Source organism: Geotrypetes seraphini, chromosome 11 (assembly GCF_902459505.1).
Source record: "Geotrypetes seraphini chromosome 11, aGeoSer1.1, whole genome shotgun sequence".
NCBI classification, from domain to species: domain Eukaryota; kingdom Metazoa; phylum Chordata; class Amphibia; order Gymnophiona; family Dermophiidae; genus Geotrypetes; species Geotrypetes seraphini.
Genome location: NC_047094.1, coordinates 112972541 through 112991602, shown reverse-complemented (window position 1 = coordinate 112991602; position 19062 = coordinate 112972541). Strand labels below are relative to the sequence as shown.

The following is a 19062-nucleotide window of genomic DNA, read 5'->3' as shown; positions in this document are numbered from 1 at the left end:
CTTTCTATCACAAACTGCACTGGCTGCCGGTAGAGTCTACATTAGAATATTGTTTGTTTTCTTGCATCTGTTACAAAGTAGCATTTGGTCTGTCACCAGGTTATCTCCTTTCTCATTTTTCTTGGAGTCATTCTAATAAAAATACACGGAGAGCGCAGTTATTTACTTATCCTTCCATAAAATCTTGCCGTTATAAGAGGTTCCTCGAGAAAACGTTTTCTTTTCAGGCTGCTAAAATGAATATATGGCTCGGAAAAATGATGTTAGAAGCTGCTTCTTACTTAGATTTTAGGAAATGGCTAAAGACTCAATTATTTAATAGGCCAATATCGTAATGTTTTTGTATTTTATTCCTACGTTTCTTACCTGCATGGTTTGCACTTTCATTTTGATCAATTTTATTGAAATGTATGTGTTGCCTTTTTTGCTGTATTTTATTAAGATTTTTTATTGAAATGTATGTTTTGTTTTTTCATGCTGTGAGCCGCTTAGAATCTCCCCGGTATGGCGGCATAGAAATAAATTATTATTAAATCTTTTCTTTATGAATGCTACAAGAATTGATTGGCCTGACAAACAGGTACACCGCAGTCCCGTTGACAGAATAAAGTCTGAGATGTATTCGCATTCTGCTTTATGGTTAGACTTTTGAAACAGATTGAAATTTATCATGTAAATATTCTTAATTCTCTCCCCCCCTCCCCCCCTCCTCCCCGCAGGTACAACAACAGAAACAACAGAAGCCTCTCTGCTTCCACCTCAACTGAGCTACACAAAGTAAGTCTACTTTGCAAAGTGTAAACTTTCAGACCAAGGAGCTTATATTTTGTATAATAAGGGAATCGAGATTGTGGAAACATAAGCAATAAGCTCTACTGGTTCAGCCATATTTGGGTTAATAAATAAAAGCAAAACCAAATAAAAAAAGTGTAAGGTGATACCAAGGTTGTGTACAAGGCTAATGTTTTTAGTTCATTTTCAGTTTGGCCTTTTATCCCTTATTTGTGGTTTGTTTCATACTTTAGACAATCTTATTAAAACAAAACGTGCATTAAAACCTTTTAATGTCTGCTAATCAACTTAGCTTGTTGTATTATATAGATCAGTGGTCTCCAGCTCAAACCCTTTTCAGGGCCATATTTTGGCTTTGTGGGTACTTGGAGGGCCTCAGAGAAAATAGTTAATGTCTTATTAAAGAAATGACAATTTTGCATGAGGTAAAACTCTATAGTTTATAAATCTTTCCTTTTGACTAAGTCTTAATAATAATATTGTCATTTATAGCTAAAGAAACATATGATCAAGAAACTGTTTTATTTTACTTTTGTGATTATGATAAACATACCGAGGGCCTCAAAATAGCACCTGGCGGGCCGTAAGTTTGAGACCACTGCTTTAGACAATATTTTATGATTCTTTTTTCCTTTGTGCAACTTGTCTGTATCTTGCCCTGTAAATATATTTTGTGCTTTTTGTATATTAAAATCAATAAAAAATTTTGAACTGAAGAAATTGATATTTAAGTGGACTGGAGAAGGTTCGGCCTGTTTAAGCCACGCTAAACAGGCATTTAACCAGGCGGTACCACTCAATATTGATTCAAACCGCTGGTGTAGTAAGAGGTGGACAGTCCGGCCTAGGCGCCATGTTGGTGGCCCCCCTCCCGTCTCTTCCCATTCCTCCCCTCCACCCGCATGCCCCCTTCCCTGCCCCCATTCCTCTAGTTGAAGTTGTTGTTCGCGGCGGTTCTTCATGACCCTGTCGGCTTTTCCGCTGACATCACTTCTGGACACCGCGCATAGAACGATGTCAGAGGGAGAGCTGATGAGGTCATGAGAAGCACGTTGTTGACCGCCACGAGCAACATCTTTAACTAGAGATAAAAGGGGGGGGGAGTGGAGACGAGGTTGGCAGGTGGGGGAGGGGCTCCACCAGCCCAGGTGCCTCTCACCCTCGCTACACCGCTGACTGACCCACCTAAGCACAAATCTGGCCACTGCTGGGGTGATCCAGGGGCAGAGCCAGGACGAACCAAGTTATGTAGGCACCAGTAATGTTCTGTGTTGGTTAAATAAGCAAGTGCCAGCTCTGAATATCGGCTGGAACCTGCATAACTTCCAGGTGTACCGAAGACCCGGACAGTCAACGCTGGTGCCCAGACATGGATTAGCATTGCATAGTTGGTCTATTTCAGCCCTGTGGCTGTTAGCAGCTTTAAAACCGCTGACCATCGCAGGCTAAATATCCACCCGGTAAATGTGTGTTAATTTATAGGTTAACATGTTAAACTGAGTACACGTAGAATTTTTTTAAGGCACACTAATGAACCAATAATTACAAACGCACATCCCTGGGTAAGACTATTATTGGTCTAACTTAACACGTTTTCCCCTGGATTCTAGTGTATATATACAGCGTGCAGTTGGCATGTGTGCTCAATTTACGTACACGATTCAACGAACCAATTAGCGCCAATAATTATTGGCGCTAAATGGTAACAATTAGAATTTACGCACGCATCTTGCTAGGCGCTACTCTATTAAGCTGTGTGCAAAAATTCTTGAGTGAAGGATTGACAGGGGGCGTGGCTGTGGGAGGGGCTTGGGCAGGTCATGGAGGTTCCAAGAATTTGCACACATGATCTACACCTGATTTAAGTGTGGGGATTAACAGCAGATTTCAGTTGGTATCCCATATTTTTGTCCATTGATACTTAATTTCTGGAGGTCAATTTGGGGACAAATAAATCTTATTCTTGAGTCATCTATTCCCTTAACTTATGAAGCCATAATTTGTGGTACGTTACTACACGTTAAGCCTAATGGATGACTGAATTTAGACTGAAGCTCAATTCATAAAAAACAAAATTCTTCATAGCTTCGCCACACCCACTAGATACTACAACTCCACTACGCATCAACAATCTTAGTTACCCCATTCAACCCACTCTGAAGGTTCTGAACGTAACGCTGGACCAGGGCCTAACCATGAAAGTTTTTTTTACTCTCCGGAAGCTTCGGTCTATTAGAGCATATTTTGACGCACCATCATTTACAATCCTGGTACAATCCCTCATAATGAGCCAACTGGATTACTGCAACATCGCTTATCTGGCAATTTCCCAGAAGAATATGCGGCGATTGCAACTGGTGCAGAATGCATCAATCAGGCTGATCTTCGGGTTGAAGAAGTTCGATCACATAACTCCCTCCTACCGACTCCTGCATTGGCTGCCAATGGAGGCGCGTGTGAGGTTCAAGTTCGGCTGCTTTTGCTTCAAGGTTCTATTCGGTCTAGCCCCCAAATACATAACTGACCTATTCTCCTTTTCAACCAATAGACATAAAAGAAGCTCAAACTTGAATTTTGTTTCCCCCCCAGTTAGAGGATGTAAATTCAAAATTCATCACCAATATCTTCTCTCTTATGGGGCAACGATCTGAAACAACTACTTACGCTTGCCAATACATATAGGGAATTTAGGAGACAACTGAAAACATATCTGTTCCTAAAGTACATAGGAAACTGATTCGCACAATCTCTCTCTCAATATCAGATCTCTAGAACTGCTAAACAATAGATATTAACTATGTCAATTCTATTCAATTTGTATCATTTTTTTTATAATCATTGTAAACCGCATAGAACATCACGGTCCTGCAGTATATAAACCGTTATTATTATTATTATTACTTTGGATAAATATAAAAGCCGTCTTTTCTTGATCATGACGGGAATAGCTATCCAAATGGTCACACATAACTGGAAGAGCCACGACAGACTTAATTACACATTTTGGTGGGCAAATGTGTGTACCACATATAAATTTGAGAGAATGAATGCAGAATGTATGGGGATTAGTAGTTCATTTAATAAAGTGTGGAGCCCATTGACTACATTTGTTACCTCGCAATAAGTGTCATGTATCTCTCCTTTTCTTATATTTCCTTACACATCCAGGGTGGGTGGGTGGGGGGAGGTAAATGTATTTTGAGGATGAAAATTATATTGGTTTTTTTTTAAAAATCATTTTTATTAATATGTCTTATTGTATTAATTATTGGAAGGAGGGTGGGAGAAAATGATTGTTTTATGTATTACTTGTGTAGTTAATAGTGCGTTTTATGCAGTATTTTATGTTCAATTAATTGTATTGCACTGTCAAAGTTTGAAAATCAATAAAGATTAAAAAAAAAAAAGATTTCAGTTGGTATAAAACCCTCACACCTAAAAGTTAGGTGTGGATCCTGACCCTGATTCTATAAACAGCATAGAATATGCTTGTTGCAGGTTTACGGGTCTCACTGCGTCTTTTATCAGGTAGAAACCGACGTTTCAGCCACCATGCTTTGGCTTTCTTCAGGGTATGCTCTGAAGTCTGCAGCATGGTGGCTGAAACCTCGTTTTCTACCTGATAAAGATGCAGAGAGACCTGGAAACCTGCAACAAGCACAATATCAGCTGTGGAAACCCTGAGAGAACATCTAATCCAGCTCCACGGGGAGAATATCTTTAAACCTACCAGAGACTTTTTTCCATTCTATGGACTGTCACAATAAAATTCAAATTTCTGACCAACTGACTTTCCCGCCAAAATTCAAATTGGTGGACTGCCCTGTTCCCAATCAGGTCAGTGAATTCACTATTTCCAAAGCCACACTGCAGACTTCAGAGCATACCCTGAAGAAAGCCACAGCATGGTGGCTGAAACGTCGGTTTCTACCTGACAAAAGACGCAGTGAGACCCGGAAACCTGCAACAAGTATAATGCCAGCTGCGGAAACCCTGAGCGAACGACATAGAATATATCAATCCCAGAATATGTTTATCTTTTCATATCTCAATTTATTTTTTCTTCAATTTATTATTACTAAAGTGATTTTATAAAGTGCTCAGAAAATGGCTGCTTCGTAGCGCTGTTGTGCTTATTTCACATTCAAAAAGGAGTAAAATATGTTATCACCCGTTTCCCCCCCCCCCACCCCCTGCCACCTCCTTTCTTTTCAACACTCCAACCTAATTGCCACTCACTTTTTTAGTCTCCTAAATTTAGGACTTCAGTGAAATTTTGAGGATAAATTTAGGAATTCAGCTTTAGGAAATATTTAGAGATCTAAGAGCCTAGCTCTCAAACTTAAGAGCCTAAAACCTTTGAATATTGATCTCACAAATTTTACACATCTACATCCAACTCAAATAGCTGGAAAAACTCCCGTAAATACTGAAATGAATAAATGATAAGACTTTGTAAATAGGTATTCAGCATAGTCAAGTCAACTTCCAAAAGCTTTAAGGCCCTGAGTCTATAAAAGATGCCTACGGTTAGGTGCCAAGCAATGTTCCCTCTAAGGATTGATGAGGTGTGTGCGAAAAAAAATATGCATGAACGACAAATTACATACTCCACAAATTTATGAGCAGGCGCGGAGGACGAGTGCCCGTGAGATTGTGGGAGGGTTAAATACTCAAAACTTAGAAGAAAAACAATTTACTTAAAGTTTTTTTAAATTGCGTAATATCATCAGTTCTTCAATCTTCACAAATATTCTCTTCAATTCTTTTCAGTTTTCCAAAAACCCGTTTCCGCCCCGTCTCCGCAAGCTCGGTCCTCGCAAACCATCTGATCCCATCCGCACAAGTCTCAGTTATGATTTTATACGGAATTTATTTTATTAAAGTATAAAAAGAAACAATATTACATTACATTACAGATTTATATTCCGCCATTACCTTTCGGTTCAAAGCGGATTACAAAAAGAGTTATGGAAGAAGGGTTACAACGTTAGATCAGAGAAGGTTTCCAAGAGAGGGAAAAGTAGGATCTGGGGTTAGGGAGGGGATGGTAAGAAGGGGGTTAAGCTTTATCATGGTATTAAGCTTTATTAAGGGATTTCTTGAAGAGTATAGTTTTTATTTCCTTTCTGAACATCTTGTAGTCTGGGGTTGTTGTCAATAGGTTGGAGACTTGGTTGTCTATCTTCGCTGCCTGAGTGGCCAGTAGTCCGTTGTATATTTTTTTCCATTTTACTTCTTTGATTGGGGGGTAAGTGAATGGGGTGTGTGTTTTACTATGCCTGGTAGAGGTGGTTTGGATGAGGCGGTCGTTTAGGTAGGTTGGGCTGTCTCCATTTATAGTTTTAAATAGTATACAGTAGAATTTAAATTGTATTCTTTCCTGGATTGGAAGCCAATGAGAATTGATGAATGCCTCAGTAATGTGATCATGTTTTTTCAATGAATAAACGAGTCTCAGGGCTGTATTCTGAATTGTCTGTAGTTGTTTAATCATTATTGCAGGGCAGGGGAGGTAGAGGATGTTGCAATAGTCTAGGATACTTAGGATTAGAGATTGTACTAGGAGCTGAAATTGTGTTTTTTCGGACTTGTCTAAGGTTTCTCATAACTGCGAAAGATTTCTGTATTGTTTTGTTAATTTGTGGTTGCATGGTGCAGCCTCTGTCAATAGTCATACCTAGAAGTTTTAGGGTGGTTTGCAAAGGGTAGTTGATAGAGTTGATTTCTAAGTTGGTTATGGTTGGAATTTTGTTATTTTCTAGGAGGATGAACTTAGTTTTGTCTGGGTTGAGTTTCAGTTTGTGGTCTTCCATCCAAGTCGTAACTGTTGCTAGAGTTCTGTGTAGTGTGTCTGACATTAAGAGCATTGGTTGGTCGAAAGGAATGAGGATGGTGATGTCATCAGCATAGCTATAAGAGGATAGGCCTTGTTTGTTCAGGTAAACGCCAAGAGAGGCCGTATATAGGTTGAAGAGAGTAGGGGACAATGGGGACCCTTGTGGAACGCTGCAGGGGTTGGACCAAGGTTTGGATTTTTCTTTGTCTGATTTTACTTTGTATGTTCTGGATTTTAAGAAACCTTCAAACCATGAGTATACTTTATCTGAGATGCCTATTGAGTCCAAGATTTGCAGTAGGATGTTATGGTCTACCAGGTCAAATGCCGCCAGGTCAAATATTCTGTACAATTGTCATTTTATAAGTACAAATAATACAGAGCAAGGATCAACAAAACCCTTGTCTCCCCTCCCCTTCACATATATCCCCTCTACTATCAAGAAAACTGAATAAGCCAAATTATTACAGAATGCTACACAGAAATATCACGCTAACAGAATACCGCAGTCACACAGAGCAGGAATAGGGTTAGGAGAGTGCAACTAGGGCAACTGCCCCCCTGGTCAGAGAGAGCCCTAAGCCACTGCCTGGACTTTGCAGTCCCCAAGTTATGTCTAGCACCAGCTCTAGCAGGATATATATTTCAAATCTGATATATTCAAATCACAAAATAGAAATAAAATTATTTGTTTCTACCTTTTGTTGTCTCTGGTTTCTGCTTTCATCTTCTTTTCACTCTCTTCCTTCCAGCGTCTGCCTTCTCTGTCTCTTCAATCCAGCATCTGTCCCTTCCATCTACTGTCTCACCTCTCCCCCTTCCATATGGTATTTGTCTTCTTTCTATGCCCCTCTCCCCTTTCCATCCAGTCTATGCCCCTCTCTCGTTTTTACATGATTCATTCCAGATTCACTGCTCTCTTCATTTTGATCTCTCCTACACCATCTTTGATCTAACAACTTTGTCCCTCTCAGTTTCTCTGCTGACCCCCCTTCCCATCTCATTCCTGTCTCTCCCCTTCCCCTCCTCTAATCTCCCTGCCAGCTGTTGCCTTCCTTTTTTCTTCTCCCTTCCCTCTTCCCCCTGTCCAGCAGTAACTCTCTTCCCTTCCCTTTCCCTTCTCCCCTCCCAGCAGCATCTCTCCTTATCCCTCTCCAGGTCCAGTAGCAGCTGTCCCTTTTTCCCCTTGCCCAGCAGCTTCCCAGACTCCTTTCCCTCCTCCCCTCCCAGCAGCATCTCTCCTTATCCCTCTCCAGGCCCAGTAGCAGCTGTCCCTTTTTTTCTCACCATGTCCAGCAGCTTCCCAGCCTCTAACAGTGGCTTTCTCTCCTCCCAGCAACTCTCCTTACTTGCCAGCCCAGCGATTCAGGAAGGCAGCCTTGGGTCCTTTGTTGGGTCGCACCGCCTCTGAGGAAAGCGGAAGTTGCATCATCAGAGACGGCCGCGACTCAGCAAAAGCCCCAAGGCTTCCTTCCTGAATCGCTGCGCTTGTAAGTAAGGAGAGCCGCTGGGAGGGGAGAGAGCACACTGACGGACTGCGTGAACTACAGCTCGTCGATCTTGCCGGTCCTGTGCGGACCGGCAGGAAATTGTTGATGTCGATCTCGCTGTCCTGCACGAGCAGGGCAGACCGCCGCTGCTTCCTCTCACCTCCGCCCGTGCTCGATTGAGCGACACGAGAAAAAGTATGAGCGACGCCACTGAAAATAGTGAGCGATCGCTCATGCGCTCAGCTTAAAGGGAACATTGGTGCCAAGATCCAAACCAATCCTTGATTTTATATACCGATTCATCTCTACAATAGGGCTTGACTCGGTTTACAAAAATAATTATAGGACATGGAAAAAGTATTAGGTTACACACGTCATCATTAATACAGAAAATAGAAGAATCGGGAATTTCTGAAACAGATAGGTTTTCAAGGCTAAGAACATAAGAATTGCCACTGCTGGGTCAGACCAGTGGTCCATCGCGCTCAGCAGTCCGCTCACGCAGCGGCCCCCAGGTCAAAGACCTGTGCCCTAACTGAGAACAGCCCTACCTGCGTTCGTTCTGATTCAGCAGAAACTTGTCCAACTCTGTCTTGAATCCCTGGAGTGTTTTCCCCTATAACATAGAAAATGACGGCAGAAAAGGGCCACGGCCCATCTAGTCTGCCCACACTAATGGCCCACCCCCTAACTACCTCCATGAAGAGATCCTACATGCCAATCCCATCTTTTCTTAAAATCTGGCATGCTGCTGACCTCAATTACCTGTTGTGGAAGATTATTCCAGTGGAAGATTATTCCAGCGGTCAATCACCCTTTCGGTGAAGAAATATTTTCTGGTGTCGCCATGAAATTTCCCACTCCTGATTTTCAACGGATGCCCTCTTGTTGCCGTGGGTCCTTTAAGGAAAAAGAGATCCTCTTCTACCTCGATACGGCCTGTGACATATTTGAACGTCTCGATCATGTCTCCCCTCTTTCTGCGTTCCTCGAGTGAGTACAGCTGCAACTTACCCAGTCGTTCCTCATACGGGAGATCCTTGAGTCCTGAGACCATCCTGGTGGCCATTTGCTGAACCGACTCAACTCTCCGCACATCTTTTTGATAATGCGGCCTCCAGAATTGTACACAGTAGTCCAGATAGGGTCTCACCATGAATCTGTACAATGGCATTATGACCTCGGGCTTACGGCTGACGAAACTTCTACGGATACAGCCCATGATTTGTCTAGCCCTGGATGAAGCTTTCTCCACTTGATTGGCAGTCTTCATGTCTTCGCTAATAATCACCCCCAAGTCACGTTCTGCTACAGTCCTTGCTAGGATCTCACCATTTAGGGTGTAAGTCCTGCATGGATATTTGCCGCCAAGGTGCATGACCTTGCATTTTTTGGCATTGAAACTTAGTTGCCAAGTCTTTGACCAATGCTCCAGCAGGAGTAGGTCCTGCGTCATACTGTCGGGCATTAAGCTTTTGTCAGGCACTGTGCTTTCAACTGTTGTGCGGTTGCCTACTATGTTGCATAGTTTGGCATCATCGGTGAATTGATTACTGTAATGCCTTATTTATAGGTTTGCCACAAAAAGAGCTTAGGCGTTTACAAATAATTCAGAACGCCTCCATTAAAATTATTTATAAAAGCCAAAAAATTTGATCATGTTTCACCATTACTCAAGGAGGCACACTGGCTCCCAGTAGCACATCGCATTATATATAAACAATGCTTGCTTACCTTTAAAGCTTTAGAATTCAAAACTCCTGCCTTTATTTTTAGAGTCTTAATACCTTATACTACTTCTAGATCTCTTAGATCACAAGATCAACATTTATTGGCTATCCCCTCGTTAAAAGTTATTAACACAAGGCGCAATACAATCTTTTCAATAACAGCTCCTCAGTCCTGGAATGATCTCCCACTCTATTTAAGACAAGAAAAAAACTTAGACAAATTTAAAACCAAACTTAAAAGTTTTTTATTTACAGATGCTTTTAGTGATTAAAATCTTCTTCACTGTCAATCTAATTTTCTTCATCAATCGTCATTGTCTCCCTTCCTAATGTACTTCCCTCGAATTATTAAATTTAACAATGAATGTAACCATTAAATAACTTCCCTTTTGTTTTACTATTATACGTAGAAATTTTCAACCTAAATGTATTGATATCTGTATAAGTAAGTTTACTTTTCTCACCCAAATTATTGTATGTCCGAATGATATGTTACCTATATTATTGAACAATTTGTTCATCGCCTAGAATTTTGAATAGGCGATAAATTAAGCTATTTAATAAACTTGGAAACTTGGAAACTTGAATAGTGTTCTAATTTTCTACCACTCTAGGTAAAGAAGAACTTCCTTATGTTTGTACGGAATCTATCCCCTTTCAACTTTGGAGAGTGCCCTCTCGTTCTCTCTACCTTGGAGAGGGTGAACAACCTGTTTTTATCTACTAAGTCTCTTCATTTCATTATCTTGAATGTTTCTATCATATCCCCTCTCAGTCTCCTCTTTTTAATGGAGAATAGGCCCAGTTTCTCTAGCCTCTCTCTGTACGGCAACTCCTCCAGCCCCTTAACCATTTTAGTCGTTCTTCTCTGGACCCTTTCGAGTAGTACCATGTCCTTCTTCGTGTACGGTGATCAGTGCTGGACGCAGTATTCCAGGTGAGGGCGTACCATGGCCTGGTACAGCGGCATGATAACCGAAAGGTTAATAGGAAAGGGAGAAGTCTAATTTCTGATGAAAGTTCATTCCAAATTTTTGCAAGAGAGAAAGCAAAAGATCGACATATATTGCTTAAAGCTTTGAGTCCTTTAACAGAAGGAAAGGCAAGTTTTTGAACTCCCTTAGAATTTGATGGCTTTGGGGAATTGAAAGAGATAGTAACCATTGGAGACAAAATACCATACAAGATCAGCATGCCTACCCAATCTAGGCACCTAATTTTTTTAATTGGCTTAATCGGTGCTGATAATTGGTTTTTAAAGGTGCTTTCCATCTAAAAATAAAATTTAAATAAAAAATAATAATAATTTGCTGGTAGATGCCTACTACTTCGAGGTAGGTGTCTATACGGCAAGTAGGCGTAGTTAGGGACAGATTTGGGGTGGAGTTTGGGCATGGATTCAGTTAGGTACTTCTAGGCACCTACCTTAGGCGCACTCATTTAGGCCAAGAAAGCCCTGGCCTAAACGGAGTGCGTCTAAAGGTTTTAATACCTACCAGCACTTAAGTCCACTGAGGCACCGCTAGGCGTGATTCTATAAATGGCACCTAGCAGTTCATTAATAACTGTGCATCTGGGAATTAGACAATGTTTATAGAATGAGGCCCTGATTGCTTAAGTACATATGTATACATTTTAGCAGTATAACAAGCCTGATTTTTGGAATGTATGTATTCTTCTTTTGCTTATTTAAGACTATAATATGACTAAATGTTTGTATTAATTCTGAACAGACATTATCCCCATCTATTGCCAGTCGCGTCTTTTCCAAACATGGCTGCTTATGGACAGACGCAATACAGCACAGGGATCCAACAGGCGAGTGCATACACGGCGTATCCTCCACCGGGACAAACCTATGGAATCCCTTCCTACAGTAAGTACCATAAATTAAATTACTAGGGCTACATGTCGTTAAACTCTCTCTCAGGAAGACGGACACACTGGGAATAATATTTACATTTTTTTGGTAGGCACAAAATCTGTGGGTACTTTTTCAAATTTTCCTTGAGAATTAATAATAATAATAATAATAAATTATTTTAGACCGCCATTACCAAGAGTTCTAGGCAGTTTACACCATAAGAAACTGAACAATCAGCAAAACACATTCATAGCATAAATCAGTGAAATACATTCATAGTATAAAAATAAAATCACTATAAAAAGTTAAAATGAATTGCAATCTTAAAATATCCAACCTTAAAAATGTCTAACTAAGTAATAAATTTGTCAAACAAAGAAGACAACTAATTTTCGAAAAGAACAGTAAGATATGGCTTAATGAATACATTCACCAAGCCAGGATTGTAATTTACCTGCCTGAAACGCTAAGGTCTTTTCACAAAAGGTCTTATATCTGACATCATTTGGCTTAGGATAGGCAAATTAATAAGAACTTCTTGTATTCCTTCTATATAACTCAAAATGAGGAGACAAGTAAATTGGAGACTCTCCTGATATCAACTTAAAGCAAATGCAAGAAAATTTAAATAGTACTCTTGCTTCCAACGCAAACCAGTGCAACAAACGATAATATGGGCTAATATGGTAATTTTTCTTCAGACCAAATATCAGTCGGGCTGCGGTATTCTGAATTATTCTCAGTCTTCTTAAAATTTTATGGTAAGATCCCAAATAAATGATGTTACAGTAATCCAGAGTGGGTAAGATCAACGATTGTACCAATAGTCTAAAGCAGTGTTCTTCAACCTTTTTACACCCGTGGACCGGCAGAAAAAAAATAATTATTTTGTGGACCGGCAAACTACTAGGACTAAAATTTAAAAATCCCGTTTCCGCCCCATCTCCGCGAGCTCGGTCCCCACAAATCATCTGATCCCATCCACACAAGCCTCAGTTATGATTTTATATTGAATGTATTTTATTAAAGTATAAAAAGAAACAATATTCTGTATAATTGTCATTTTATAAATACAAATAATTCAGAGCAAGGATCAACAAAACCCCTGTCTCCCCTCCCCTTCACATATATCCCCTCTACTATCAAGAAAACTGAACAAGCCAAATTATTACAGAATGCTACACAGAAATATCATGCTAACAGAATACTGAAGTAACACATGACAGGAATAGTTTTAGGGGAGTGCAACTAGGGCAACTGCCCCCTGGTCAGAGAGCGCCCTAAGCCAGCTGAAAGCTAAAGAAGCACTGCCTGGGTTTTGCAGTCCCCAGTTATGTCTAACACCAGCTCTAGCAGGATATATATTTCAAATCTGATATATTCTAATCACAAAATAGAAATAAAATTATTTTTTTCTACCTTTTGTCGTCTCTGGTTTCTGCTTTCAATCTTTTTTTCACTCTCTTCCTTCCAGCGTATGCCCTCTCTGTCTCTTCAATCCAGCATCTGCCCCTTCCATCCACTATCTGTCCTCTCCCCCTTCCATATGGTATCTGTCTTCTTTCTATGTCCCTCTCTCCTTTCCATCCAGCTTGTGCCCCTCTCTCCTATTTACATGATTCATTCCAGCTTCACTGCTCTCTTCATTTTTATCTCTCCTACACCAGATCTATCATCGTTGTCCCTCTGCTTATTTTTCTGCTGACCCCTTCCTATCATCAATCTCTCTACTTTCTCATGCCTGTGTCTCCCCTTCCCCTCCTCTAATCTCTCTGCCAGCTGTTTCCTTCCTTTTTTCATTCTCCCTTCCCTCCTCCTCCTGTCCAGCAGTAACTCTCTTCCCTTCCTCCCCTCCCAGCAGCATCTCTCCGTCTCCCTCTCCAGTAGTAGCTGTCCCTTTTTTTTCCTTGCCCAGCAGCTTCCAAGATTCCTTTCCCTCCTCCCCTCCCAGAAGCATCTCTCCTTCTTCTCCCTCTCCAGTAGCAGCTGTCCCTTTTTTTATCTTGCCCAGCAGCTTCCCAGATTCCTTTCCCTTCTCCCCTCCCAGAAGCATCTCTCCGTCTCCTTCTCCCTCTCCAGTAGCAGCTGTCCCTTTTTTTCCTAGCCCAGCAGCTTCCCAGATTCCTTTCCCTCCTCCCCTCCCAGAAGCATCTCTCCTTCTTCTCCCTATCCAGTAGCAGCTGTCCCTTTTTTTCCTTGCCCAGCAGCTTCCCAGATTCCTTTCCCTCCTCCCCTCCCAGAAGCATCTCTCCTTCTTCTTCTCCCTGTCCAGTAGCAGCTGTCCCTTTTTTTTATCTTGCCCAGCAGCTTCCCAGATTCCTTTCCCTCCTCCCCTCCCAGATGCATCTCTCCTTCTCCCTCTCCAGTAGCAGCTGTCCCTTTTTTCCCCTGCCCAGCAGCTTCCCAGACTGATAGTGGTTTTCTCCCCTCCCAGCAGCTCTTCTTACTTCCCAGCGCAGCGATTCACGAAGGCAGCCTCGGGTCCTTTGTTGGGTCGCGCCGCCTCTGAGGAAAGAGGAAGTTGCATCATCAGAGGCAGCCGCGACTCAGCAAAAGCCCCGAGGCTGCCTTCGTGAATCGCTGCGCTGGGAAGTAAAGGAGAGCTGCAGAGAGGGGAGAAAGCCACTGTCGGAGGCTCCCCAAGATCTCTCCGGCCCAGCGCACGCTTCCGATGCTGATCTTGCCGGTCCTGCGCGGACCGGCAGGAAGTTCAAATGAGTCAATCTTGCCGGTCCTGTGCGGACCGGCAAAAATTTCCTGCGGACCGATACCGGTCCGCGGACCGGCGGTTGAAGAACTGTGGTCTAAAGGACACTGGATCAAAATATCTTTTAATGGTCCGTAGTTTCCATACAATTGCCAGAAAAAAAAAGTCCCCGTGAAGATCTGCACCTACTTTCTCTTCAGGTATTTTTCCCTTCAGAAGAATGCGAAGAATGCTGAATATATACATTCCTTGTCCTCAAAAATAGCTTTACTATATGCAGTTAAAAGTACTCGCAGGAGTAAATCCTCAAAAGGGCACCAGAATTTAGGCGTCGTGGTGATGCGCATTAAGGGTCATCCAAAATACCGCAGTTAGGCTAATCTTCAACGTAAAAAAGTTCAACCACATAACTGCGTTCTGTCAAAAACTACACTGGCTGACAATAGAGGGATGAGTGTTCAAATCCAGCTGCCTCTTTTACAAAGCATTACACGGCCTACTGACCAACTCTCTTTCCAATCATTTTATATTCGCCAGACCTTGCCGATCTACACATCAACAATCATTCTTCACCTTCCTCTCGATCAAAGGCTGCACCCAGAGAAGCTTCATTACCAAGCTGCCTCCAGAGACCCAAAATTGAACCAACCAAGTTAGGTGCCATTTATATAGAATTGGGTCAGAAATGTACACTAAGCTAATATTCTATAAAGGAAGCTCCCTTTACAGAATACTAGCTTATCGCGGATCATTTCTGTGCCTACTTTGAGCCCTGGGCAAGTCACTTAATCCTCCATTGTCCCAGGTACATTAGGTAGAGTGTGAGCCCACTGGGACAGATAGGGGAAAATGCTTGAGTAACTGAATGTAAACCACTTAGATTATAAGTGGTATATAAATACTAAAAATAAATAATAAATTCTAGCCCTCCAAGAGGGGTAAAAGGAAGCAGCTCCCCAATGGAGAAGACTACCTTATATTTGGGGTTGCAACTGGCTCCAGATTCACGTGATAGGGTTGATCCAGTCCGGGATTTACCCCCACTGCAAGTTGGGAATTGTAGTCTTGATTTTTTTTTTTTTTTTTTTTAGGTAATCCAGTTTGGAAATCAGAACTACAAGACCCTGCATGCAATGGGGTAAAACCTGGGACTCTTATCAACCCTGGAACTAGTTGGCAACCATAGGCTAATATGGTACCTCAAAAATATAAAGTACAAAGCCCACACTATTTTTTATTGCAAAGGAAGGTCTAGAACTATGAGGGCAAGACATGGCACGGCAGCTAGGCTGAGTTAAGAATGAAGGATGTAGGGAATTGAGAATAATATATGGAATTAGCTCTTTAAAGACACATAAGAACATAAGTTGCCATACTGGGACAGACCGAAGATCCATCAAGCCCAGTATCCTGTTTCTAACAGTGGCCAACCCAGACTTCAAGCATCCTAGACTTCAAGAGCAAATGGGATACCTATGTGGGATCCCTACGAGGTCATGCTAAGGGATAGGGTCACTAGGACTTGAATGAGCGGGTCAGTAGAGTGACAGTATAATTACAATTATACTTTAGGGGGTCAGTAGACTTAAGAGGGTGGGTAAATAGTGTGGGCAGACTTGATGGGCTATAGCCCTTATCTGCCGTCATCTTTCTATGTTTCTAGTATAATTCCAAGGAGCAAAACAGATTTTATGCTGCTTATCCTTGGAATAAGCTTTGGATTCCCCCAAACCATCTTAATAATGGCTTATAAACTTTGTTGTAGGAAATGATCCAAGCCTTTTTTAAACCCTGCTAAACCAGCTGCTTTTACCACCTCCTCTGGCAACGATTTCCAGAGTTTAATTACACACTGAGTGAAGAAATATTTTCTCTGGTTTGTTTTAAGTCTACTTAGTAGCTTCATCGCATGCCCCCGAGTCCTAATATTTTTGGAAAGAGTAAACAAGTGATTCACATCTACATGTTTCACTCCACTCAGTATTTTATAACCTCCGTCATACAAATCTCCCCTGAGCCGACTCTTCTCCAGGCTAAAGAGCCCTAACCACATTAGCTTTTCCTTATAGGAAAGTCATCCCATCCCTTTGATGATTTTTGTCGCTCTTCTCCATAACGGGAGGTTAGAAAGTCACAGGATAGACGGTAATTTCCTCAGAAGTCTTGCATGAAAGAAGTCTGCCAGTGCTGAAAGTGACTTCACAAAGCACGTCAGAATTTGAGAAAGCCGAGGACCAGCCGAAAGAATCCAGAAAGAAATAATCTTGGAGAAATGGTCACCACATCAACAACAACAAAATGCTAGCTGACAAACTGGATCATTTTTATGCTCCTTATCTGCCGTTGCCTTTTGCTGTTTCTGACAACAATATCCCCAGAAAAGGCAAGAGACTCATCCAGAAGTCTTAGGTAAAGCAAAAAAAAAAAAAAAAAAAAGACAGGACACAGGGGAGAAATTTACCCAAATGAAATGATAGCTTACAGCAGTCGGCATTCTGTGAAAATGCACTCAGCGTGCATCAGCTGGAGTGTTTCCAGTGAAAATTCAGCACAGTTGTTCTGGTTGAGGCAGGTGAAAAATGTGACCATTTGCTACTGAAATGTGTCTTTAGGGCACACACATGTCGGAGCCATATGTTACTTATAAATCCCATAGATTACCTATTAGGATTGCTGCATATTTTGTTTTCCGCACAATGGATATGGTACTTGTACATGACATGTCCCACCTGGCTGGCAACCAAGAACAATGAATCAGTATCGCTTCTAGTCACCAAAATGAAACCAGGTCAGTTTCTAGACAAAACATAGCATTCTGCTGGAAATTAATTTGGTGCAAATTTCCTTTGCTGATGGACAACAGTTCAGAGACTTCCAGGATGCCTGTTTTGCTAAAAATTAATTGGTAGCAGACTGTGTTTTCACCTGCACAGCGCTGCCATCATTGGAAAACAATGGAAACCCATGAGTCTGGCTGGAAATAAATAGTGGACCGTGTGGGGTGAAAATGAAGTTTTCTATTATGAATGATATCATTTAAACTTCATCTGGAATATGACCTTCTTTTCTGAAAAGCAGCTCATGTATTAAAATTGAATTTATTGTAAAGAAAAATTATATATTTAAAGAGTCATTACCAGGGGGCACTCAACAAAGTTACATAGGAAATGCCTTTAAAACAAATAGGAGGAAATATTTTTTCACTCGGAGAATATTTCAGCTCTGGAACTCGTCACCAGAGGATGTGGTAACAATGGTTAGCGTAACTGGGTTAAAAAAAAAAAAAAAAGGCTTGTACAAGTTCTTGGAGGGAAAAGTCCATAGTCTGCTATTGAGGCAGACATGGGGGAAGTCGTTGCCTATCCTGGGATTGGTAATATGGAATGTTGCTGCTCTTTGAGATTCTTCATGGAATTTTGATACTCTTTGGGGTTCCAGAATCTTGCTACTGTTTGGGATTCTGGAATCATACTGTTCTTTGGATTTTTGGATGGAATCTTGCTACTGTTTGGGTTTCTGCTGAGTATTTGTGACCTGGATTGGCCAATGTTGGAAACAGGATACTGGGTTGACCCAGTTTGGCTATTTTTATATGCTTATGTTCTTATGTTGTAGGTTCTAGTACCTACTTGACTTGTTATCGTAGGGACCCTATTACTAACGGGTGTTAAGTCCTAATGCATTCTTAGCCTGCAGGAAAATGGAACCATTTTGTGGTAATTTTGCCTTTTCTAATCTAGTCTGGAATTTCTGAGTTGCACTATGTCCAAACAGATTCAAGGCGACTTACAGTTTGAAATTACGGGTATACAAATTGGTACATTGCAAACAAAATAGGAGAAGATACAGTTCTATAGGGAGATGGGAATTGTTCAGTTATTGAGTAGCACAGAGGTACTGCTGAGATAGGGGGCACTGAGTTGGGTCCGAGAGTTAATTGTCGGTAGAGTATATGGAGTTGAAGAGAGAGGTCTTTAGTTTCTTATGAAACATGAGGTAGGTTGGTTCACATCGGAAGGTTGTTGGGAGACTGTTCCATGCTTTTGCATCAATATATGTGAATGTGGTGTTGAATATGCATCTGTACTTGAGGTTATTGTTGAGGGGAGGTTCAGCTGGAGCTTGTAGAGGTTTCTGGGCAAAGAGGACCATGTCGAGGAGAATAAGTGGTACGGTGGAGCTTCCGTTGATTATGTGTAACATTATACCCATCCCCCACCCTCTTCCCCATTCTCCCTGCCATGCGCAGGCCCCCTTCCCTTTCCACATATCTTCTAAACTTCTCCGGCGTGAATGCTGCCCATGTCCGCGTCAGCTCACCCTTTGATGTCACTTCCTAGGTGTGGGTCCCAGAAGTGACGTCAGAGAGAGCTCTGATACTGCCCACCTTGCGCAAAAATGGTATGGGGGGGAGAATGCAAGGGGCGCGCGCAGCAAGGAGAGGAGCGGGGAAGAGGAAGACTGCACCCAGGGTAGGCTGCCCCTTCCCACTCCCCCTTACTACGCCACTGTTCCAAAGCGTCCTACTGTGAGGACCACAGCAAAACATTAAAAAAACAGGCAGAGTCTATAGCAGTGGTCCCCAAAGTTCCTCCTTGAGGGCTGAATCCAGTCGGGCTTTCAGGATTTCCCCAATGAAT

General features: G+C 41.8%; 1 protein-coding gene across 5 annotated transcripts in view; it reads left to right on the top strand.

The window, feature by feature from the left end:
- The window catches only part of EYA2 (EYA transcriptional coactivator and phosphatase 2), a 261571-nt gene that overhangs the window by 70820 nt on the left and 171689 nt on the right, over window positions 1–19062 (top strand). For all 5 annotated transcript variants that reach the window (XM_033915077.1, XM_033915079.1, XM_033915075.1 and 2 more), the window contains exons 4-5: window positions 720–777; window positions 11585–11727. In XM_033915077.1, coding sequence (XP_033770968.1) covers window positions 720–777; window positions 11585–11727 — 201 coding nt within the window. The remainder of the gene's footprint in view (window positions 1–719; window positions 778–11584; window positions 11728–19062) is intronic.